At 33.4% G+C, this 27,077-nt stretch overlaps 1 protein-coding gene across 4 annotated transcripts in view; it reads right to left on the bottom strand.

Moving 5' to 3' along the window:
* LOC148617487 (fibrocystin-L-like) overlaps positions 1-26,945 on the bottom strand; it is a 95,702-nt gene extending 68,757 nt beyond the window's left edge. For all 4 annotated transcript variants that reach the window (XM_088585204.1, XM_088585205.1, XM_088585206.1 and 1 more), the window contains exons 1-13: positions 26,832-26,945; positions 20,092-20,296; positions 17,022-17,130; positions 16,032-16,095; positions 13,193-13,292; positions 12,577-12,627; positions 8,459-8,535; positions 6,357-6,399; positions 4,673-4,845; positions 4,244-4,330; positions 3,799-4,079; positions 2,319-2,395; positions 776-1,059 (exon numbers count right to left, since the gene is read on the bottom strand). In XM_088585204.1, coding sequence (XP_088441330.1) covers positions 776-1,059; positions 2,319-2,395; positions 3,799-4,079; positions 4,244-4,330; positions 4,673-4,845; positions 6,357-6,399; positions 8,459-8,535; positions 12,577-12,627; positions 13,193-13,292; positions 16,032-16,095; positions 17,022-17,130; positions 20,092-20,296; positions 26,832-26,913 — 1,633 coding nt within the window. In that variant the 5' untranslated portion in view covers positions 26,914-26,945. The remainder of the gene's footprint in view (positions 1-775; positions 1,060-2,318; positions 2,396-3,798; positions 4,080-4,243; positions 4,331-4,672; positions 4,846-6,356; positions 6,400-8,458; positions 8,536-12,576; positions 12,628-13,192; positions 13,293-16,031; positions 16,096-17,021; positions 17,131-20,091; positions 20,297-26,831) is intronic.
* Between the last annotated feature and the right edge of the window lie 132 nt (positions 26,946-27,077).

The raw sequence follows: 27,077 nt of genomic DNA, 5'->3' as shown, positions 1-27,077 counted from the left end.
CAAAAAAAGTTATGTAAATCTAAGCATCAAAATAAGTCTTGAACATCATGTGGAAGGCACGTCAAGTTCAACTGACAAAAATCCTCTAACTTGATTGGACAAAATCATATTTTTCATATTCAAAAAATAACTTTTGATATACATCTATTCAGAGGTTTTTGTTTTTATTTGTTCTTTTTTTCGTTTTTGTTGTTCTTGGTTTTAAAGTAAGTAACTTAACTTTTTTCTCTCTTGATAAAAAATATCTTATTTTTATATCAAAAATATTTCCAAGGACATAAAAAACATATAATAATAATATAAATCATATTAAATGAACCTGATGTTTCTAATTTTTTATTATTTATTTTATTTTTGGTTATTAAGACTCCATATTTTATACAGTTCAGAGAAAACTAAAATTTCTACATATATAAAGAGATTCATTTAACACAGTAAAACCTGTTTAATCCAAATCCTGATATCCAAAAATCTGTCTAATCCAATTAACCACTGAATAATCCAACTGCTGAATAAGCCAAAAATCCTGTCTAATCCAAACCCTGAATAATCCAAAAATACTGTCTAATCAAATCCTGAATAATCCAAAAATCCTGTCTAATCCAACCCCTGAATAATCCAAAAATTCTGTCTAATCCTCAGCTTTACATTAATTTAAATAAAAATTGAACCTTGGTAAAATAAATATCTGTCTTAACCAACAAATTTTAAAGATCAGAGGGGGTTTTATTTATCCAGTTTTTACTGTATTTAATAACCAAGAGATCTATAATACCTGTAGCAACCCCAAACATCATAAGCTGGAATTTTGCATCACTATTTTGACCACTCTCCATGACTGTGACTTGTTGCACTTCATTAGTATGTGTAACTAAGTTAAACCCAGTGACTTCAATGATCTGTTCCTCTCTTATAACATCAGACCGGAAGTCTAATTTTTGTCTCTCAGCTTTTGAAAATCCAGTCATAGAACTCAGAATTTCTGTGTTAAAAAATTTGGCTGCAACCTGTAACTCAGCCTCACCAGCATCAACTTGATGGATGGCTTCAATGTAATACCTAGAATTAAAGATAGAATTAAAGATATACAATACATTGTGGGTTTATCAACTGATTCCATTTCCTGATAAAGGTGAATTCATGCAGTTACCTGGAACACTACACCTGAGATCCTTCAGTATTCCTTACTCCAAGTGGGAAATATAAAGCGGTTAGAATCCATGTAAGAGAGAAAAAGCTAAATATCTTAGCATCTCACTCGGAAGGTGAGGGTGTAATTTTTAATGGAATGTAAAGAGTAGTGTGCCTCCCTGTTAGGGAATGGTGTTTGATCAAATGTAGACTTACTGAGACTGATAGAGTGCCTCTCCATTGTGGAGAGGGGATGGTGCTTCATAAAATGTAGATTTACAGAGACTGATAGAGTGCCTCTCTATAGTGGTGAGGAGATAGTGTTTAATTAAATGTAGACTTACAGAGACTGATCGAGTGCCTCTCTATACTGCTGAGGGGATGGTGCTTAGTAAAATGTAAACTTACCAAGACTGATAGAGTGCCTCTCCATTGTGGAGAGGGGATGGTGCTTAATAAAATGTAGATTTACGGAGACTGATAGAGTGCCTCTCTATAGTGATGAGGGGATAGTGTTTAATTAAATGTAGACTAACAGAGACTGGTAGAGTGCCTCTTCCTACCGGTGAAGTGATGGTGCTTAATAAAATGTAGATTTAAAGAGACTGATAGAGCACCTCTCCGTAGTGGAGAGGGGATGGTGTTTAATCAAATGTAGACTTACAGAGATTGATCGAGTGCTTCTCCATAGTGGAGAGGGGATGGTGCTTAATAAAATGTAGACTTACAGAGACTGATCAAGTGCCTCTCCATAGTGCAGAGGGGATTGTGCTTAATAAAATGTAGACTTATAGAGACTGGTCGAGTGCCTCTCCATAGTGGTGCTTAATAAAATTGTAGACTGACAGAGACTGATAGAATGCCTCTCCATAGTGGTGAGGGGATGGTGTTTAATAAAATATAAACAGATAGAGACTGATAGAGTTCCTCTCGCTACTGTTCAGGGGTTATGGGTAATAATACATTAATTAATACAGCCCCAATACAGCCCAGGGGTTATGGGTTAACAATACATAAATTAACAGAGCTCTTCCCTGTAGTGTTCAAGGTGCACAGTTTTTAAATAATGTTAACTGATGAAGTGCCTCCCTGTAGTGATGGGGGTATTGGGTTACTGATATATGGATAAATGGAGTGCCTCTTGGTAATGTTCAGGGGTAGAGTTATAAAAAAAAATGTTTACTCACGGAGTGCCTCCCTGAAGTGTATATCTGATTGATTCCTTGTAAGTCAATGAATGGCTGGTTATGTGTACTACCTGGGACTGTAACAAAATAACAGTGATGTATAAAGCATCAATTGTCTTACAGTTACAGTTTTTTAAAGCCAACAGTGTCAAAAATAAATGACCTTAGCTATAAATTTGGAGAAAACATATTGAATACAATTGTTTATTTCCATTGATATACTTAAAAATAAAAAACTTAAAATATTATCTTGAACCTTAGAAGTCCCTTTATTTCCATGTGACAATAAACCATTATTTAATTTTTTCTCATCTAACTAATATAACTTAATTAGCTCAAGCTAGAAGGTACCATCTAAATTGTATGAGTTATAGGATATGTGATAAATCAACGATGGAAGATTTCTGTTTTTTTATTTTTTTATTCTGATACTTCAAAATAAAACTGAAGTTACAATTTAGTTATCCCCTATTACAGGTTACCATAAATGAGACAAGTTGTGAATTATCATACTGAATTTTTTAAGAGATTCATCTATATTTGTGTAAAAGAGAAATCAAGGGAACCAAGATTCTAGCGGAAATCAAAAGAATGTAATCCCGGGACAAAGACCAGACATGGAAAACAGACAAACACAACAAAGAACATAAAATAACCAAAATAATACATACAAAATAACAAAAATAAATAAGCAACTATGACTCCACTAAAAACTTGGAGCCAGGTTAATCAGTAGGGTAAGAACACTTTTTTGTGTAAACCAATGATTGGTCTGCCTGCATTGATGTAGTGTACAAGTAAAATCAAAATAAAGTTCCACACATTGTTGTGCTAAGTATAACCCCACTCTTACAGGAATATGCATTACCCCCCCCCCCCAATTTATATAAGCAACAAACCAAGTTTGAAATTGATCTGTGAAGTGACAGCAAAATTTTCTAAGAGAATGTTTCCTATCATTCCTTATACAAAACGTACATGTAGTGAAAAATTGCCAAGTCCTATGGAACAAGAAATTTTTATGTAACAGCAACCAAACCCACTTTCAACTAACAACCAATCCATATAAATCTTCATACAAGTACCAAATTTGAAATCAATCTACCAATTTAGAGCTGAGATAATTGCACCGAAATTAGATGGATGGAAGGAATGACAAATAGACTGATGAATGGATGTTTAGATGAACAAGGGGTTCCAAAAAACTACCCACACATAAAGTGTGGGTGTATTGCATTTTCATCTGTAATCTGTCCACACAAATAAACAAATTATCAAGCTAAACCTTATTTAATGACCAACATTAAAGTTTGAAAAAATCTGGCACTATAATTATCATCTAAAAATTAAGAAGTTTTTTCTTTGAAACAAATGGGCAGACAGACAAATGGACAGACAGAGAAAAAATCCTTGTACAAACCTGAATAAGGTCAAGTTTGATTACACGAGCATGCAAAAATAATAAAGTCCTTAAAAATACCTTATAATCTGGATTCATTGAACTAGCTGTATTGATGGTCACATAAAGCTTAGCTCCCTTGTTGCCACGGAGAAGAAATGCATACTCTCCTGTATGTGGAGGTACAAAAAAACCTTTAATTCTAAAAACAGAATTTTCTATTGCCTCTTTGAAGTAAAACTGGTCAATATGTTTTGTATAATAATCAGCTTCATTTCCAGTCAAAGAAGAAAATGTTGTATCTAGATTGGCAAAGGAGCTTGATGTAGCATTCCATATCTCTAACATTAATCCACGGTTTCCTGAAAAAAAAAACAAAATAGAGAATCAATATTTAAAGTAGTGGGAGGGTAAGAGGCGATGCGGTGTGATAATAAGAAGTAATGTATGTTTAACAAGAATAACTATTGAATTACATTAAGCAATTGAGAACCAAGACATGTTTTTCCTGGCCAAAGAAACTTACCTGTATATGTGGGAGAAGTTGACTGAGAAGACGTTACACATATGAGTGACTCTGGAGTTATCTCCCCTTCTATTTCACACATGGTACCTAAAACAACAGAATTTCAAAAAGGTAAAATATGAGTTGTCAAAGAGACAATAGGTTGTCCATGTTTGTATGCATATTTATTCTAAGGATATTCCAAATATTCCCTTATTCTTTTGTGACATGAAAATTCTCAAATAGGGCTTATTTTAACTATAAACATATGGCACAACATATTCATATTTATTCCAACTTGTAAAATATAGAAGATATCTTATAAAGTTTATGAGATATCTGATAAAGTTTATAAGATATCTCATAAACTTTTTTTTTATCTTTAATTGGTCAAATGTAGCAGCATTTTTTTCTTTGATTATTATATAAATATTGTAATACTTAATTTACCTCCAATCATAACTTTAGTGTTAGTATCAAAGTATTTTCCCATAATGGTCAAACGAAGTCCGCCAACTGTACTACCAAACACAGGAGAAACACCTGTTATCTCAGCATAAGTCTGTATCATGTATAACTGATCCTTGGCCGATACTCGAAGAATGTTCATATCTGGTATTGACCTGAGATAAAGATTCTGACTCAAGAAGTCTTTGGTAGGACTTATCATACAGATCATTTCAACAATTGAAAGTTTCTTTTAATCTATCATAGTTTTCAAGATATTGACTGAAAACTGTGAAAAAACAAAAAAACCTTATTTTTCCCCTTTCAAGGGCAATAACTCTTACAAGGAGTCATCTGACAACTTTTATCCCTAGACTTTTGTGGTCTTTATAATAAGGATCATTTCAGCTATTGAAAGAATTTGGCTAAACTAATGAATTTGGAGATATATGTGAAAAATTACTGTCTGACCCCTATGTTCTACTTTTAGTAACAGCAGCCATGTTTTTCGAGGGACAATAAATACCCAAATCAGTTCTATGCAGGATACACCAATGAACATTCATACCAAGTTTGGTCAAGTAGTGTCAGAGGAGAAGATTTTTGAAAGGAATAACATTAAAAATAGCAAAAATCATTGAAAAAGAGCAATAACTCCAACATGGCTTAACGGATCAAAATGAAAATTTGACCAGAGATAAATCTTATCATACTTAACACTTTTATCCATGTCAGAATTTAGCTAAACCTAATGGCTTTGAAGATATATGCGAAAAACTACTGTCTGACCCTATGTTCTATTTTTAGTAATGGCCGCCATGTTTTTCAATGAATCAAAAATCCCCATACCAATTCTATGAAGGATACCCCAAGGAACATTTATGCCAATTTTGGTTCTAATTAGTCAAGTAGTTTCAGAGGAGAAGAGTTTTGTATAATTGTTAATGACGATGATGGACAACGACGGACGATAACTACGAAGGACAACGACGATGAGGGATGCAAGTGATGGCAATAGCTCACTTGGCCTTGGGCCAGGTGAGCTTAAAATGTATCTTCAATTATAAGCAACATTTGGCTTCCTTTATTCTTATCTACATAAAGTTTCCACTCTCAATATAGATCTTCATATCCATTATACCACTACGTGTTTAGGTTTTAAATTTTTCACAATATCAATCTACAAAACTATTAAGAAATTAAAATAAAACATTTCGTTTTCAATCAATACTAGAAAAAGTTATGGAAACAGACACAAAACACATAATGAAAAGTCCAATTCAAGTCACTCATTAAAAAATATATAATTTGTTTATTGACCTGCATTAGTATTGTTGAAAGGTTGAACTTTTATTGCACTTCCTAAAAACAGGAAATCTGTGAGCAATGGCTCACTAGCAATACCTTGCTTTCAATCACAATATAAGGAAAATAAGTCATTGGTAAATAGAAAGTTGTCAATTTTTCCAAAAATGGATCCCACCTAATGGCATTCCTACAAGAAGAATGTATTAAAATGTTGCTGAGAAAACTGTGATGCAAAAATTGTTATGGGCAGAAATACAGACAAGGATAGAACAGTATACCCCCTTTTTCCTTCTGTGGGTGTATAATAACAGATCTTCATTGTAGCCCTAGTAAAACACATTACAATGCTATAAAGAATGTATTGAGAAGTAAATATTACCTTCCGTAAGACCCATCAATGATGATGCTGGCATTACTGTTTCCTGTAAATAAATCAAACATGTACTAAAGAAAAATATTTCAAGGAGATTTTGTATGACTATGTCATTGGTCCACAGAAACATCAATTCAGAAAAATAAAATTCTTAGCACACTCACATATACCATAACTCAACATTTTCACCATGGAAACAAATCTAAACTAGAGGCTCAAGAGAGCCTGAATCGCTCACCTAGTTAACCATTTGCTTATTTGAAAACCTTCAGGAATGAGACAGGCTAAGTTAAAATCAACTAAATTGTCAAATGCAGGAAATGCTTTTCATAGCATTTTCATGATCTGAACCAGAATTTTGCTAAAAGCAACAATTTTTGAATTTTTTTCAAAAACCTGTCTTATGACCCCAAAGTTCCATTTATAGTATAGGCAGCCATATCTATTCACAGATTAAAAATCACAAAAGTCATTTTGAGCACAATACACTAAAGAACTATTATGCTTATTTTCATTCAATGATCTTAAATTGTTTTAGAGAAGAAGATTTTCAAAGTTGTACATGTGAAAAAAAAAAACAACAAAAAAACTTCTTCAGGTGTCGTAACTCCTACATTAGTCAATGAATGGTTTTGAAAATTTGGGCATAGGTCCTTCTCATGATGCTTAACAGTTTTACCCTTGCCAGAAATTTGCTAAGGGCAACGGTTTTTGAGTTATTTGCAAAAAACTGCCATCTAACCCCTATGTTCAATTTTTAGTAATGGCGGCCATGTTTTTTCATGAATCAACAATCCCAACACTCAATTTGTGTGGGATACCCTAAGGAACATATATGCCAACTTTTATTGAATTCTGTGACATGAATTTTGAGAAGATTTTTAAAGTTGCACATGCGAAAAATGCAAAAAAAAGTTTCACGGGCTGTAACTCCTACATCAGTTGACCAATCGTTTTAAAAATTTTGGCATAGGTTCATCTCATGATGCTGAACAATTTCAGCCGTGCCATAAATTTGCTAAAGGCAACGGTTTTTGAGTTTTTTGCAAAAAACTGCAATCTGACCCCTATGTTCTATTTTTAGTAACAGCGGCCAGGTTTTTCATGGATCAAAAATTCCAACGGTCATTTTGTGTAGAACACCCTAAGGAATAACCATGCCAAGTTTAAAACCTGTCAGTCCAGTAGTTTCTGAGGAGAAGATTTTTTAAAATTTGTCCACAACAACAATGACGATGGATGCCAAGTGATGGCATAAGCTCACTTGGCCTTTTTGCCAGGTGAGCTAAAAAGTCAAATTACACTATCAAATTAAAATGATGGGTTTTTTTCATACTATGTTTCACCTACTGCCTGATTCTTACAGGGACTGACACTTAACAACAATCCTTGAAAGTCAAATGTCAAGGTCACACATAGGTCATCATGAAGAGCAAAAAATTACAATTACATCATTTAACATACCATATATAATTATATAATGCTTTGGTTAAGAATTCATTGATAAAGGATTAAAAAAAGGAAAAAAAAATGAAATATTAAAAGGAGGTCACCTTAATTACTGTTACTATATAACATTTGTCACATATAGTAAGCAAGCCCGGACTACATTTATAAAGTAAATCAATAAGGCTGTCTCAATACTTAGTTATTAACCTAAAAATTGGGGAAATATTCTTCTCATCCTGTGTCTTCAGACAAACAAATTCCAACTAAGTAATACAAGATTTTAAAATTGGTTGTCAGCTATCTTCTCTATCAAACATGCTGCATAGAGATGGACTGATACATGATTGGATCAGAATTAGACTGTTTCTGAATGAGGTGACATGTATAACTGCATACCGCCTCTGTGAGCAGGCACAATGACAATCCATCTCAGCTTGTCAAACTTGTATAAAACAGGGTCTATGTAATTGATTAAACCTTCTCACATTTAAATGCATGAAAAATCTGCCATTGAATATTTAACTACAATAAAACAATCAATCAATCAATCAGATACACATATAAAGTTTTCTGCCTACTTTAAGCTGCTATTCATAGCCCTTCCACTGTTATTTCACCCTGTTCTACACAACATATTAATTTCATTATTTTAAACTTACCAATAAAAGTTCCTTTCATTCGACATTTCAAACATCCTGATAAACTTAAGCCTCCATTATTCATCACTATACCATACCTGTAATATATATATACATATTCTGGATACAATATATGACACAACAGGACATTCAGTGTTCTAAAAATATGGTAGTATCAGCATTTTGGATTTCTTAAAGATTCAGTCAAAACTTTCCTACAAAATTTCAAATTCAAAACCCTTACAAAAATTAAAAATCTACAAGTCAAAGTAAAAAAAGCAGAAATAACAAAAACTAAACACTGTTTAAGTTAGGGCATTTATTTGCTTGCGACGATAAATTAAATCATAGGTGTTAAGTAGCAGTCTTTATAAAAATCAGACAGTGGGTGATTCATTCATGTTAAAAACCCACCAAATACAAATCCAATAACCAATCGTAGTTTTTCATTTGATTGTTGCGCTTTTTTTCCTTCCCTCGTTTGTCTACCCTGGACTTGACTTTTTATGAGCAAATCGGCGGGTGTCTCTAGAAAAGCAGAGGATGCTTACCCTACCAGTGCACCAGTCTATGCTCCCAGTTTTTAGTGGAGTCCGAGTTGCTCATTTACTTTTGTTACTTTGTATGTATGATTTTAGTTACTTTATGTTCTTTGTTGTGTATGTCTGTTTTCCATGTCTGGTCTTTGTCCCTAGATTACATTCTTTTGATTACCGCTATAACCTTGGTTCCCTTGATTACTCTTTTTGAAATAAAAATGATATAGATTGTACATGAAATTGGCACTTTGCAAGAGTTATAATTCTTGATTTGGTTTGATTTGGTTGATTTCAGTGGGAAATAAAAATGTAATTTTCTCAAAAATACAGATGAAATTACAGAATGGACTATTGTCACATAAAAATGTAGCATATGTAGACCAAAAAAGCATCTTCTAAACCATGGCTTCTTCTACACTATGAATCACTTCACCATGGGCAGTGTCTGAACTTTATATGGACTGGTACTTAAGTCTATCGCTTTCAAAAGGATCTTCCCGATATTTTATAAAAAATCCACCAATCTCCCACTTATATGTCATCTTTCAGGGGAGGCAATGCCATAAGAAATTGTCACAGTGAAATTTGATTTAATTTCAAATAAGACTTGTTGCTAAACATAAAACATATCATGAAAACAAAACTACTGTTAATCGCCCACTTTGAAAAAGTTAACACTTATGCTGTAAATTAATAAAGTTTTGTGATGCTAATCACTAAATTTAAATTACTGAATAAGTGGGTTTTTATGTGTGTGGAATATTTTGTTTTTCTTCAAAAGCTGGGTGAGGTTTTTTTCTGTATAATGTAATTTTCATGGCAGACAAACTGTTCAATGAATAAGTAAAAGAGGAATAACTCTATTTTATCGTCATAAATATTTCATGTGATTTAATTTTTGAGTTCCAACTTTGATCGCAAATTTAGTGAAAATTAAATCACTGCTAAAATAACCACGTATGTGGTAAAAATCTTGACTACAGCTACTTCACTAAAATTATGCATAATGCATGTAATAGTTTATGAATAAAAGATTACACTAAAAAATTGCCACATGTTACTATTATCATATTTGTAAACATATGAAAATGCATGTTTAAAACCAATTTTGAAATACCAGTATATGAGTTTTTATAACATAAACAAAATTAAAATATATTTTACTTCAAAACTATATAAAATACAGATACTTGTCATTTAAAAAACCATATACATAAAATATTTTTAAATTTCAAAAACATATTTTACAACTTTTTTATGTATATAAGTCACTGACTGTGCACCTAAAAAATGTCCCACGGAATGCACTCAAAACTAACATTAACATGAACATTTTTTTTTAAAGGAGAGGTTGATTTACACTTGTTTAATGGTAAAGGCTTTGTGCAAAGTTAACATTTATAATCACACAAAATACATCAAAGAAGTATATAACAAACAAGTTGTACAAAAGTGTCATTTTAAGAGTTTCTTTACAAAGTGATATTTGGTCTATTTATTTGATAAAGACAAGAATTTTTTACACCCCTTATAAAACTTGTTTTAATGACATATTTAGGTAATTATATGTTACATAATTGATACAGATTGACATAAGAGTCAGGCAGAAGGTCATAAATTCCTTCTTAATAGTGTAAAACCATCACATGGCTTTAGTGATTGGAGCAGCTAGTGCACCAGTAAACCAACCTGACAATGCAGGTTTGGAATGACCAGTAAACCAACCTGACAATGCAGGTTTGGAATGACCAGTAAACCAACCTGACAATGCAGGTTTGGAAAGACCAGTAAACCAACCTGACAATGCAGGTTTGGAATGACCAGTAAACCAACCTGACAATGCAGGTTTGGAAAGACCAGTAAACCAACCTGACAATGCAGGTTTGGAATGACCAGTAAACCAACCTGACAATGCAGGTTTGGAATGACCAGTAAACCAACCTGACAATGCAGGTTTGGAAAGACCAGTAAACCAACCTGACAATGCAGGTTTGGAAAGTGAACAAAATTGAGCATCTAATAGATCATTAAATGGTTCTATAAACAAAATTTGAAATCTTCTAAATTATCATCTGGAATTCGTCTGGGGGATGGACAGACAGACAGACATTCAACTTTTTGGAAGGTATCACATAATACCTCACCACTTCATGTGGCGGAGTATAAAAAAAACAACTTGCCTTACTAGGACTTGTAGTGAGAAAAATTGAAAAATACACTTTTCGAGAGAGTTGAACTTAAGTTTCCATTACCTTCAAATTACATTACTTTCCAAACATTAGAAACTCCTCCTTTTAGTATTTTCATCTTAAATGTGACATTCTTAAAGATTTTAGGTTGTTTAGAAAATTTAAGAAAGTTTTGACCAATTACCTTTTTCTTATTTGGATGATTCTTATGTGAGATTGTATTGAACTTTTCAATGTAATCTGACAAATATTGATAATAAACTTGTGGATGATATTTACATAATGAAAAAGATACATATGTACAGTTCACTTAAATGCAATTAACAATATGGTAGTTTCCCTGGTAAATGTATTTCTTGGTCTCATTGAATGCACTAATTACAACCAAAAAAATTAAAAATATTTAGTTTCCATGGGAAACTAAATGGAAACTAAAGAAACCATCCAGAGGTTGTAACAACATCTGTGAAATTCTCATTTTTCAATGAATCCAACACTGAATGGCTATGTAAAGACCAATCCTGAGCAATATTTTTAATGCTGGAAACACTTTAGATAAATGATGGAAAGGATATAATGAACATCCTTTACAGATCAGGGACACTGAAGACAACTGATGCCACAATATCAGTCACTATACAAAAAAAAGCCATGGGTCTTCAATGAACAATGAAAGAACCCTTACTGCACAAAGAAGGCTGCATCTTGCCAAAAATCAACATTACACACAGGTACAGGAAAATAGTAGTGGAATAGAACATACAGAGGCTTGAAATTCAGAACAGGTGCAAAAATGTGGTAGGGTACTTTGACCTGATCACTACTTTCCCCTTTTAAATCTGGCCACTGTGGAAATAATATTACACAATGAAACACACATAAAAATACACAAACAAAAGACTACCAGCAGTTAACTGACACGCCAGCTACACTCTGACCAATTTAAACCTATAAAAGGTTATATCCTCACTGTATGCAGAGTCTTTGTTTGTTCTAGCAATAAATCCTGATCCTTAACTGCACAAAAAATGTTCACAAGTAGTAGTGTACAATTGGTCCCACTGGGAAATAATGAAAGGTAGAAAAGAGTTTACAAAATGCAGGATGCACATAACCACACAGTTACATTTTTACAATCTGATGAAATTTAAATCACACAAACTGTTTCGTTACCCTGTATTTTTTGTAGTTGTCAATTATTTCCCTTCCAGAAAGAATTTCTGCTAATTTCTACCTAATACAAGTGTCAAGTGCCTTGGTTAAGATAAGCCATCCATAAAAACAAACTTTTCATTAGTAAATTATGGAGGAAAGACTTAAGACTACCCTTTATAGGCAGAAGCCTGTACATGTAGTACACTGAGGTGCTCGTAAGTACAGGATTGACTATTATTCTGTATTTATAACTTACAATTCATCGTCATCTTTCTTTAATTCACACAGTTGATACCCAGCATACACTCTACAAATAAAAATGTAATATATCATTTCTTATTTTAAAATCTAATAATGAAACACAATCTACAGTGAAGAAATCATTCACATGGAATAAATGTTAGTGCTTCGGACATATTCTGATTGGTGTGGTAATTCTTCACATTCCTAAAACACACGCTGTAGGTCTGCATTAAAAGTTTAAACAATCACTTCCTTGCACAATTCATTTCCATAATATGTTTCTCCCATGATCATTAGTACAGTATTAAGCCATTCATGTTTCAGAGTATTTAAAAATATAGGATGTCACTGAAGCCCTGCTCTTATCAATGTTTATAAGTATTATGAATCAGACTTGGAACGGAAGGAGGGATAGCAGTATATAGATATAGACACTTCTAAAGATAATCCTGTAAAATTGAAACTGAACATTTTTTTCAAAAGACCAGAAGTAAGATATTATGTTTTTTTATATATTAGTGAAAAATGTGACTGCATGATTTGTGATAAAAATCATTAAAATTCCCATCATGATATTAGTACTTTCAAATAATCTAAGATAATTTTTTCCTTTATTTACATCAACCTACCTGAGAATTTGTGCTGTGACCCCATTCGTTATTTCATTAATGGAGATATGACTGCCATAAACAGCTGACATAATCAGTCCACATAATTCAATAACTGTTCCTAATATACAGATAAAACATGTCATTTTCCATTTATTATAAGCAAAGGAGAGTAAATAAGAACATTTATACCCCAATGCTAATTTAATACTAACATCTGTCACATCTTTTGCAAAATTTTGATAAAACATGACAAAATCTTAATCTTAAAATGGACATTTTAAGAGAGTGAGTATGGAAGGCCTAGGTAGTGGGTGGCCATGCCAAATTTTGGCTTTTTTTCTTTTTTCATCCATGAGAGATAACAAATGAATGTTGGTTTGTGATGAAATAAATTAGCAAGCACTACAAAATTAATAAATTTTAAAATGAAGGGAGATAACTTTATTTGATTTGCCATATACTTTGGATACAGAAAAATCTCTGTTCCTTCTGAAATCCTAAGACAAAAAAATGTGCACAAATCTATATGTATATGAAAAATGCAAGCTCTGACTTTGATGGCCAGATTAAGCGACATCACTGATAAGGGAGACAAATCATGCATATCCTTAAGACTGCTTCATTTAAAGCTAGAGTATCTTACCAATTGAGCAGACTCTGGTTCATACTAGATCAATAAATAGCAATTTGAAGCCCACAATTTCAACAAGCACGCTTACAGAAATAGTGGTCTGAAGATATATCATTTCTCATTATAATGAGCCAAACAGTCTTCACATTTTCCTGAATTATGTAGTGCATAGAAGTGAAGTACCCCCCTTCACAACCCCCCCCCCCCAAAAAAAATCCAAGTATAACATTGGAACCAAAAAATTAGAGAGATAAAATTTTTTCTGTGCCACCCATATCATAGGATCTGCCTGGTTTCTACATGGACCGTCTCTTAAAATTATATATCTTCCTACATCCCATTTATTGCAAACTACAATATACATATTAATTTTCGTGACTGCTAATTTTTCATGGATTCTGGCAACTGAACCTATTCATAAGTATCAATTTTTTCACTGTTTTTAAAAAAGTTTACGATTCAAAGTGATAAAAATCAGTTTTGTGAGTAGAAGCATATTTGCAGAGCCCTATTCATATCAGAATTTCTACACTTTGACAAGTTATTATTATTTTTATAAAGTACATGTATAAGAGCATGCATTTTAAAGAAAGTTCATACATTTACAATAAACTGTGACATTTTTTATGGATTTTTTTACTGTACCTGATTAAATATTTTTACATGCATATATATTGTAAAGTAATGAGTAATTAAGGGAACCAATATTCGAAATATAATCCATGGAAAAAGACCAGAAAAATGATGTTTGTTTGTTTGGGTTTAACGTCCGAGCAGCAATATTTCAGCTATATTCAGACAATGAACATGAAATGATAAAAAAAAAGGATGGGTCACAAGGACAACAGGGTCGACAAATTTTGATTGCCACTAGAAAAAGGGGGGATGGGTAAGGTCGGGCAATTTAGCCTCCTGTGGCGGAGCGCAAAGGTTCCTACTCCTATCGAATACCACTGCAGGGTTCTTTAACGTGCGAGGAACGTGGCATCTTTCCCAACACGGTGCACCACTATGGTTTGCGGTCAGGTTTTCCGTATTATAGCCTGACAACCCCAGCATGTAACATGCCAGGGGTACCCCATTCCACCACCTGGGGCACACATCCCAGTTGCTCTGTGGGCAGAGCGCCTAGCCTCCGGCTAGGTTTCTGAGCACTATTTAGTCGCCTTTTAAGACAAGCTTAGCGCTGCTGCAGGCCTATTCTTTTGACACCCGGACCTGCACGGGGCCCAGAAAAATGAAAACAGAAACATACGACAAAGAATAAAATAACACATACAAAAAATAAAATAACACAAACAAAAAGAAATAAAAGAATAGCGTTCCAATGTCCCCCGCAAAAAAAAAATTGCTGAAAACTTTAAATTCAATGAAATTTTCTAAGTCCAAGGGCCATAACTTCCGGAAAAAAAATTCAACCGTAACCACAGTCGAACTTAATCTGTAACTACTCATAGTAAGACTACCTACAAAATTTAAAATCAATTGGTCAAAGCATTACCAAAAAAAATGCAGAAAACTGTAAATTCACTGAAATTTTCTAAGTCCAAGTGCCATAACTTCCGTAAAAATCATTCAAAGGTAACTTTTCATAATAAGGCCACATACCAAAAACAAACTTATTTGGTAAAAGCAAAACAAAAAAAGTGCAGAAAACGCGGAAGGACGGACAGAGGCCCCGCATTTCCATGTCCCCTCGCAACTCATCGTGGGGAACAAAAGAAAATGGACAACTCTGACTCCACTAAAAACTGAGAGCAAGAATCAGGTGCACCAGTAAAATAACTGCTCTCTACTTTTCTAGAAACACCATTCAAGTTGCTCATCTGGGGTAAATGAAAGAGGAAAGGAAAACTGTTATACAGTGAACAAATTGATTATCCTGGTGCAGACAGATACACTATAACAATCAAGGAGTTTATGATGAGAACCATAAAAATTTTGTAGTGATGACTTCAATCTTTTTGAAACAGAACCCAGTTGTAGAAGCCTTATATTGTAAGAAGTTAAGCATGGTACAAAAAGTCCGCATAGTTACAACAATGCTTTGGAACAATGTAGGAGTTATGATGTTGCCACAGATGAATACGGATAGGAAAAACATCAAGTCAGTCAGGTATAAGGTAAAACTTGTACCTTATTCCTTAGAAAACTTAAACTGGTATTGCACTTAATTCCTAAGAAAACTATACCTGGTATTGCACCTTATTCCTAGGAAAACTTTACCTGGTAATGCTGATTGTGATCTGGGAATAACTTCTGTTATTTGTGGTGTACTTTTACTGTCTATCTAAAATGGAAAGAACAACAAAATGTTAATAATACAAACTAAATGGAAATTTCACATTTTTTGTCAAAATCTGCCATTTTATGTTTCATCAAATTATATTACAAAGAACAAGTCTAGTATAATTTTATCATGCATGCATGTACCACAGTTATATTCCTATTAAACCTTACAGCAAGCCTTATTTTTCACTGACAGTTTTAGTAAAAGGCTCTGACACTATACAGCAATCCTAATCTTCAACTGACAGCTAATAATAGAAGGGACAGTCACTACACAGCAAGTCTTACCTTCAATTGACAGCTAATAATAGAAGGGACAGTCACTACACAGCAAGTCTTACCTTCAATTGACAGCTAATAATAGAAGGGACAGTCACTACACAGCAAGTCTTACCTTCAATTGACAGCTAATAATAGAAGGGACAGTCACTACACAGCAAGTCTTACCTTCAATTGACAGCTAATAATAGAAGGGACAGTCACTACACAGCAAGTCTTACCTTCAATTGACAGCTAATAATAGAAGGGACAGTCACTACACAGCAAGTCTTACCTTCAATTGACAGCTAATAATAGAAGGGACAGTCACTACACAGCAAGTCTTACCTTCAATTGACAGCTAAATAGCAGAAGGGACTACTACAACACAGCAAGCCTTACCTTCATTTGACAGTTAATAGTGGAAAGGACTGTCACTTCACAGCAAGCCTTCCATTTAATTATTGACAGCTAATAGTAGAAGGAACTGTCACTAAACAGCAAGTCTTACTTTCAATTGACAACTAAATAGCAGAAGGGACTACCACTACACAGCAAACCTTACTTTCCATTGACAGCTAGAGTAGATGGGCCTAACACTACTCAGCAAGCCTTCCTTCAATTGACAGCTAATAGTAAGAGGTGCTGACACTAGACAGCAAGCCCTACCTTTAACTGACAGCTAGAACGGAAGGGGTTTCCACCACAAAGAAAGTTGTCAGATATAGGCTCATTATCTACATATACCCTAACATAGTAATATCCTGGGTCCATGGACCTGAAATAATAATGTAGAACTTGTTATTAGTATATACATGTACATTCAATTTAAGGATGTTTCATGGACCACAACACTGGAGCTTGAAATCTTATCTGAATGAAGCTCTAAAATATAGGTTCACTGACAGGAGGAGCTTTCCTCTTTGAGAAAGTGAAACTACAGCAACCTTGACATCACTAGACAATGCTTGCGATAGCACTAGAAATACAAATTACCCATTTTCTAGTGTCATTAATTGTAGATCATAAGTTTGTCTAACAATGTCAAGGTCGCAATAGTTTCACTTTCAGTCCAAGGGATTGTAGAAATATGGAGTTTGAATGTACAAATAATTGTTTTATTTAATTAGAAGTATTTGGTGGTGATACCTATGTTTATTTATTACAGAGAGTAATCAAGGGAACCAAGGTTACAGCGGTAATCAAAAGAATGTAATCAAGGGACAAAGACCAGACATGGAAAACAGACATACACAACAAAGAACATAGAGTAACTAAAATCATATATACAAAGTAACAAAAGCAAATGAGCAACTCGGACTCCACTAAAAACTGGGAGCATAGACCAGGTGCACTGGTAGGGTAAGCGTCCTCTGCTTTTCTAGAAACACCCGCCGAGTTGCTCATAAAAAGTCAAGTCCAGGGTAGACGAAAGAGGAAAGGAAAACTATGACATGTTGAATAAATTAGTTTTCATGGTGCAGATGGATACACCGTAACGATCCACGAGTTCATGATGACGGCTTTATCTTTTGTTCAGTGGTTGAAGAGCAGTTAATAGTAATATGTTCAATTTTATTGTGAATAAATATGAGTTGAAGCAAGGTATCCCAAAATCTAGGATCACCATTTTCTTGTTATACACTAATCGGGCTGCATATTTGATAGTGAGACCAAGCCCCTGTGGTTTCCCTACTCCTGGCACAGTAGAGCAACAGGACAATGATGTTTGCCCATGGGGGAGTTCACTTCCTATATACAAGTATATACAGATGTGCCGCTGGAATGAGTCTGATTTTTCTAGAGTTGAAATATATGATTGGGTCTTAAATTTTTCACTTATAAGTCAATGGGCCATATTTCCACAATTAAACTGTATAATTTATTGCTAAAACAAACTTTCCAATAATCACCAATTAATCTTCAGCTGATAGCAATGGGGAAAATTGTCTGTTTAATCTTAATTAATAAGGTGACAAATCAATTAACTACAAACAGATTGGATTTGATCGAAAGATTTAGCAATTATGTGCCCCTTCTGTAACCTGATGGAGACTTTGTTTTTATTCATGTTCTTTTAATTCAGAAAGATGTTAGGCACTACACAGTTGTAGAATATATGAATGGGTATGTATTTCGTGCTGAAATATTTATAAATGGGATTGATTTTCTTGCAGACAAATATATGAATGGGGTGGGGGGGTTCCAACTCCAGCTGCACTCCTGTACCAAATTTAAACAAAAAGACACCTAAACCCCCAGGGCTGGTGTACAGTGAGTATCCAAGATCACTAGACAAGAGAGAGAATGTGTATCAGACGATCTTAAATATTCACTACTGCAGGAACTTAATATCTACTATGAACACTCTCTGTGTACACAAACCTCAGTGGCAGTATCCTGCAATTTTTATTTTAAACCACATATGTGTGTAATGTATCTGATGGGAGAAAAATATCACATACCCATAGTTTATAAATCTGTTAATAGTTGTGAAGGTTGCAGAGCATAGTGTAGGGCACAGGTACTTGGGGGGGGGGGCAGGAATTTCTTAAAACATGCAACATAAAACATGATTTCGTTTTTTTTCTTTTTAACAAAAACAAAAATCCTGACCCCAAGTACCTATGGTTTAGGCCAATTAGGGGGGTACGCATCTAGTTAGAAACCAGTACTTAACATCCTTGTTACAAACAAATGGGTCTTCTGTCTTCTGATTTGAATGCGCCGTGTTAGAACGTCCTTTATCCTCAATCTCTGGCCTTTAGCACAAATAATCGTAAGGTGCTGTCATCCACACAGAGTATTTGTATCAACCGAATGTCCTATTTTCTCGCGTTACCAGACTCTTCTGGGTGAAAAGGACAGGGGAGTGAAATGAGAAATTTTATAACCATTGAGAGCGCTGGCTACTTACGTAATAAACTATTTTTTTAAATCCTTGTCATACTCAAGAGTTTTTTATTTAAACAGATTAATTGTGCAAGAATTTACAGATTTTAAAACCGTCAAAACGAATTTTAAATAGTAACTAAAAATGAATTTCTTAAGGGAACTGCCAATATGTATTGAGAGTAGTAGCAACCGGTGCAGAATGCAATATAGCAACCCATTTATTTTTTTTCATTTTCCACACTGACAGGACATCAACTTTTTTTATTATAAAAGTTTTATTTCTAAAGTCTTAATTCATTAAAGTAACTGAGTTATTTTACAATACAATATATTAAATCAGAGACCTATAATTTATGCATTTGTTAATGGCCAACTGACATATGACATAAACTTTTTTGTAATTTTAGAGGAGAGAACAAAGTTTTTTTTTTAATGAAATGCACCGGTCCCAATTAACTCTAAACAGGGAATGTATTATTTATTATAATATAAAGTCCCTGCCCCAATACAAATTGACCGGTCCCTATACATTTTAATTCGTACAAACGAATTTTTATTAAAAAAATCACTCTTGAACGATTTTCAAAACTATCAAAACGAATTTTAAAATCGTTCAGAGTTGATCATGCATTTGAATTTAGGTTGCTTTGATTTCTTTAATTTTATACAAGTCTATACATTATGGACAGTGATGCGGCAAGTCTATACATTATGGACAGTGATGCGACAAGTCTATACATTATGGACAGTGATGTGACAAGTCTATACATTATGGACAGTGATGTGAAGAAACATTCTAAATCAAACCAGTGATTCGAACAGTGATTACTACTGATCAACCTACACTGTTGTACATAAAATCTGTACTTCCGTCGTGCCATCTTTTGATACTGCACACTCGTAAGTTCTCGTTAATGATTTTGACACAAACACAACTTTATTGCCCGACTCATAGTTGTTGGCTGAAAACCCGGTTCCGTCTATCGTTATTTTTGTTCCACCATTTGCTCCTGCTTTGTTTGGCTGTATTTTGTATACACTACGTACAGCTATAATGAAAAAAAATGTACCATATATTTTGAGTAGTAAAGTGCGTGGGTTTTTTTTTTGCATATGCATTATCAATTATTTTCTTAAAATTATATCGCACATCACACATCCTATAGTGCACAATTTAGACCTACGTCACAAACCTTTATGGCTATATCGCATCCTTCAGATCTATATCGTACCTCTATGTTCCACGTCTAGAGATGTCATTAATATAATCAAATCCTTTATATCCTCGTCATATTATGTATGACCCCTCGAGTCTCTACCCCTTTTGAATGATACGGCATGTGATGATTTTAAAACGTTTATATACACAGTTGGTTTAGTCACATACGTTGTCTTGAAGTCAGATGGACTTTGCAGTGGCGTTACCGACCCATAGGACCCCCCCCTTTTTGTTGGGAAAAAAATGTGTCAAAATGAGCAAAAATAGCATGGAACCCTTCCTTCGAAATTTATGGACCCACTCCTGATTTGCTTGAAAAAGAATAATCTGCCGTTCTATATTCAAGGAGTTTGACCATTTAACTAAAATGAGAACATTGATCATTGAATATTCTGCCATTTCATTTGCTTTACTACTTATTTATGACAGAGTACTTTCAAGTCTGAAATTACAAAATCGTTCGATGAAAACATTTTTAGCACATATTTCCACAACTATTTCAATTATTACTCAAAAAAGTAAAAAGATTAAATTTCTTCTTGAAGTATCAAAGTGTAAACAATTTAAGGAAATGACGCAAGCTTTAGGTATAGTCACGCGTACCAACTTATGAAAAAATCAAAACGAATTATGCTTTTTTTAAATTCATCACGAAAAAAGTCCTTTTATAACGTAATTTTAGTTGGTTTTAATGGATAAACAAACATTTTAAACAATTTTAATTATCTTATCACAAAGTAACCCACATTTACCGCTTCCTGCTCTTTCAATATAATCGTTTACTTATTTGATTTTAAAATATAAACGTTGAAAGTGCTTGTGATGTGAATTGGTAGGACATTTTAACCTAGAAAAAATCTGTTAGTGTACAAAATATTTGTTACAGTTGGATACCATCGCTTTAAGATTGGTTTGAATTTTATTTCAAGTAGACTGATAAATGACTACAGGAATTCTACTATGAGTATGACTGAAACAAGCGGGGGACTGTAAACATGCTTTTCAATTTATGTCGCTGAATATACCCAGAATCAAAGATACGCATTGACTACACAACATCAACAGTCTTAGTATTCCGACTGGATCATTTTGCTATATAGTTTTATTCATGAAAATATAAAGGCAACAGAAAAATTGGGCGGTCCTTTTGAATTGAATCCCATGGTCATGCAGTTTAAATTTGTGAATGACCAGGGTTGGTTGCTATTACTCTGATTATCCTTATAATCAAATGTGCGAATGAAAGTATAAAATAACCCCTTTTCTAGATAAAGTCTTTTGAACCTATTCATTTGAAGACCCCTCAATACATTCTCATAAACAAAATAATAGCGGCACAGATATATTGCATTTGTTAAGTAATAAAAATGTAAATATACAAATATAAGACGGAGTTACAATTTACAAAGAGAAAGTGAAATAAAAGAACTTACACGATTTTCAAACGTATGGAGTGCGTAATGTTAAAGGATTTACTCAGCTTTTCTCGTTACACAGAAGAAAAACAGCGGGAATTACCAAGTATATGTAGTTCCTATTGAGAAATGACTTAAATTGAGAAAATTTGCATATTTGCACCGGAACACAAGTACCACAGCTATCAGAAAATTTCAGGCAATTTGGTTTGATCTATTGCAGTTTAAAATTTTCTTTCGTTTTGTACACTTTAGAAGGAAAGCAAGAAATGGAACTCATCTCGTATTTCACCAAAATTGCACAAACTCAGAAGGACAAGTTCTTAGTGCCCTACCTATCATTGTTCCACCGATCTACATTTTTTTCAGTGACAATCAGTGAATGTCCATACCCGGTCAAACCAATTCAGTGATCTAATCGGTGGATTGTGTTTTCAACTTTAACTGCGTACTTTTCGTTTGCGTACTAACGAATTTTATTTTATTTAGAAAATTAATTTACCGAAGAAAAAAACGTAAACATAAAGATATTTAGTTCTCATATTTAGTTCTTTGTTAACGCTGTACACATGTGCAACCTACTTTAAAACAGCGCTTTAACAATTATATGTACTAAGAAATAAGTTTGATGAGAATTTTTGAAAATTTACCAACAAATACATAGCGAGAGTGACGGATGAATATAAATTGATCCTTTACAACGTAAAAGTTCTTTTATTTTAAACATTGAGATTTGAATGTAAATTCTGGTTTCAAAAATCTAATTGTGGTTTCAAAAAATACAGTTCCGCGCGATTTTTATACACCTTTTTTAAGTTAATAAAAGACTGTGTTAATTTAGTGCAACTTATGTATACTAGTGTGTAACCATCTTATTTTAAGTTAAAATTTCGTGGGTGACATCTCTGTGTAATCATGTGTATAGACTTCTTATGAGATTTCGCATCTTGCTAGCTACAGACAAAAGTAGCATGGCATACACGTTTCGCCCAAATCTATTTCTTCTAACCGTTCTGAACTCAAATCTATGGCTTCTGACAGTTTTCCACTCAAGTCTATGACTTCTGACAGTTTTCCACTCAAATCTATGGCTTCTGACAGTTCTCGACTCAAATCTATTCCTTCTGACAGTTTTCCACTCAAACAAGTACAATTTTGATTGCTAAGTCTAGTAGTTTTCAATTTTTTAAACGTTTTATTACTTACAATTCATTTACGCGTAATTTATGAAAATAGGTTTTGAGTCTATGATTCAAACATCAAATGTTCTTTTTATTGTTTATATAATCACACTTAAGTTACGTGTTTAAAAAAGTATGTTTCTATAAGTACATGCCAATATAAGATCTAGGCAGGAGATAAATCAGATACACCTACAGTATTTTACATAACTACCATTATTTTGTCACCATTCACGTTTTCTTTAATTCATCTATTTATTTCCATTAACGTATCATGATTTATGATCAATTATTTGTAATATTTGATATTGGAGATAACTTCTTAAGCTCTGACCAATAAAATATGTTTAAACTCAAAAAATCTACACCAACAGCATGTTTTGCTGCATTGCATTCACTATACTTACAGAAAACATTATTGCCACATATACAAGTGCTAAGTAACTGGATCATGCGGATGAAGAGCTAGATTTTACGACAGATAAGCTCTGGGTTAATACGTACTTCCGGAACAATTTTGACGTGCATTTTAACCCAATTTCAAATGTGCTATCCCGCGCTATAAAGTGAAAAGTAATTTTTTTTCTGAGATGTATAGAATGTATTTCAAAGGTGAAGTTCGCAACATTTTTTCTTATATTGGGTCAGCCTTTTTCTTACTTGAATTTGTACCAAAGATTTTACTGTAACATGGTTGATGTTAGCCTGAAATGACTTGCATAAAATGTCTTTAATTCTCTGTTGGGAAAAATAATCATTACTGTAGTATACATGCACTAAAACAAAGCAGGGCTTCTGGCCTAGATATTCAGCACCACAAAGTACAGGAGATTGACTTTTTCGCGGGGTTTGATGTTTTTGGGAAACACCGAACGGTAATGGTGGAAATAATTCCGCGAAATTTATAAACATGAATACGACAGCTTATTCAGCTAGTATATATTTTTAAATCGTTTGGACAATTTTTAATATTAGTATTTTAGGTTCAAAAATTCGTTCGTACGATCATCGAATTTGTTCGTACGATCTTTATATTCGTTTGTACGAATTTAAATCTTTCGGACGGTTTTGAAATTCGTCTGTTATATAATAGTCCAAACGAATTTAATAATCAGCTATATTAAACGAAGTTTAAAAGAAAACAAACTTTAAATCGTAGGAACAGTTTTTAAAATGTTATAAACTAATTTTAAAATCGTACAAACAATTGTTTTCTACTTGGTACGAATAAGCTCTCATACTAATAGAATGCTACCCTCGATCGTTTCGAATTTATTACACAGTCGAGTGGGTTGGTTACGAGAATAAAACCAGATAAAAGTCCAAGAGTTATATGCACTCTACACGTTAACGTACTCCCAAATAGTTAAAGTTGGGAAACGCTCTCGGACCCACATGGGGTCTGGGAGTAGGCCAGAGCATCAACAGAGCAGTCCAGCCGCTGGTAGGACATACTCTGACTGAGTTCTTCGGTCAGGCATCCCGAAGGCTGGGCTCCGCTACCTTGTACTACTAACTGGCATTACTAACAGAATTTCCGTAAGGCCGGTCGTGCGAGATCCGTAAGGATAGTCAAGACCATAAAAATCTCCAATCATTAAGAATATACATGTAGGAAATTTCATTTCTGCCGCCAAAATCTTCTTTTTGCCACACTTGTTAATCGAGTATATACTTCTCATTAAAATTGAAAGCTTAATCTGGTCAAAGTAATCTATGTTTTTTTCTCTTATGGTAAAAATGGTCCATTACTGGTTTCAGCAAAACGAAGTTCCATTCTTCTCATCATTTAGTTACAGGCACACATTTAATAAACATAATTTGTCAAATAAATGTAAGTTTCCACTAAAACACTTACTACTCAAAACGCAAAAAAATAAAAAAATAAATTAAACTACCTTCGACATTAGAAATAAACTATGTGTTGACAATATATTTATTATACGGACTTGTAAAAAGTAGGATTACTGTGGGCCAAAGGTACATATTAATTTTATAAGTCTATCACCTTGAGTAACGCATGATGTGGCCATATAACAGGAAAAATGTTCGACACACCCTTATCAATATAAGTATTTATACCAGAAAATTAACTTTTTCTCTATAATTACATCATCAAAAGGTCCATTTCTTATGATAGTTATTACACACGCAAAACGTAGACCTAACCCGGATATAATCTGTGATATACTGTGCCAAATGTAAATGAACGACAGCCACAGAAAATTAATGTCTTTATAAATAATTGGAAGCATTTCAAGACGAAGTAGGTAAATGAATACGGAAGATACAAACATAGGAAAGTCTGTAGACAAAACAAGGCCGAAAACACAAAAAAATAATATTATAGACGATGAAGAACAAGATGCACAGCACACTAAAACCAGATATGGAACCTGGTGCTTCGGAAGGGTAAGCAGTTCCTGCTTCTTGGAAGACACTTGCGTGCTGCTCGTTGCACGAAGTTTAATTGCAAATTGCAAATTGCAAATGCAGTTACGTGGTTCTTTTCAATTTACCCATTATATGCAGACCATGCAGAAATGTTATTATAGAAATTTGGAAGCGACAGTAATCACTAATTATAATTCTTTTAAAAAATGTCTGAAAGTGGCAATTTATTGAAGAACAAAACACAGGAATTCATGCGACTAAAATATTTTGTTAGTTATAAACGAAATTTTGAACATAAATAAGAAAGATTTAAGAGCTGTCTGAAGCGCAAAATATTTATGATTATGTAATTGATGTTCCCGTCTTGCACTTAACGCGAGATAAATTTAAAAAATCACAATCTTAGTGCTTTTTCTGATTCTGAATTAAAAGTATTGTAAACAGTGTAGTTAAGATTAAATATGTTTCCATAAAAAAAATTTTCAACATTAATATGTATAATCTTTAATCTCTACCACCACGTCCACCGCCGAATTCAGCCATTTGTTACACTCACGAATAAGTCTTAGCAGTCTAAAAAGTCATTTTCGTTTTGAATGTAAATTTTTAATGTACTGTCCATCTAGAAACCAGTCAGGTTCTATTAAATCGGCGAAACAGAGTGAGTTTAATTTATCCCGCCAATTATTTTGGTCCAATGTATTGTTAACTCATTACTTTTTGTGACTCAGAATATATTCTCGAAGTTCCCCTGCTTATCAACTATCAACTAAATCATTAACAGATCAAAGACTTATATCCCTTTTTGAAGTTTTCTAATGCTTCCTTTGTTATTTAATTCATCCTTATCATTTCAGTCAATTGAAAAGCAACATTCGTTTTAAAAAATGTAAAAAAGTGAATTTGTTATCCTTAATGGAGGACAAAATGCACCTTGAACAAAATTTGGTATTTGGCTCTCACTCCCTTCGGTCACTCCAGCCTCTACAATAATAATGTTATGTCGAAATTTATAGCGAGACCACAGGTACGGAAGCGTATTAGGGCCACATAAACAAAAAAAAGTGTAAATTTTACAGAATAAAAGTGTGCTTAACAAAACAATGTGAAGTGTTTATGTAGCCCAATACGCTTCCGTACACAGGTACATAGGGTCGGGATATTTTAATTTTTTTAATTTTTAAAAACTTCAATTTTGGTATATATGCAAGTATATACAACCTATATATTAGAAAACCTCTTACGAGTAGTATCAGTGCAATATTTGTTGTTATAAAATACGATTTCCTTTTTTTTCTTTCTAACAAAACAAAAATCTCGACCCTAAGTACCTGTGAACAAGACATCACAGAAGTATTTGTGCAAAAAAACTCACCTGCGTCAGATTCAGTAATTGAAAACAAATACAAACTAATAACAGTTAAGAGAAAATCGTAAGTTTTCTTTCGCGTCCTCATCTTTTGCTTTTCATTTGAAAAATACTAATTGTTTTATGTATATCTAGTATATCTAATATATAAAACCTGCGTCACCAACCGGAGGTTTGACCAATCAAGCGTGGCTGGAAGATTTAAATTAGATTTGTTTAGACCAAATTAAATACACAGAAAAGTATTGTTGC

Source organism: Perna viridis, chromosome 5, assembly GCF_037379345.1.
Source record: "Perna viridis isolate PV_CMFRI_1.1 ecotype Kerala chromosome 5, ASM3737934v1, whole genome shotgun sequence".
In the NCBI taxonomy this organism is placed as follows: Eukaryota; Metazoa; Mollusca; class Bivalvia; order Mytilida; family Mytilidae; genus Perna; species Perna viridis.
Note: the sequence above shows the minus strand (reverse complement) of the source record. Positions and strands in the feature narration are given on the sequence as shown.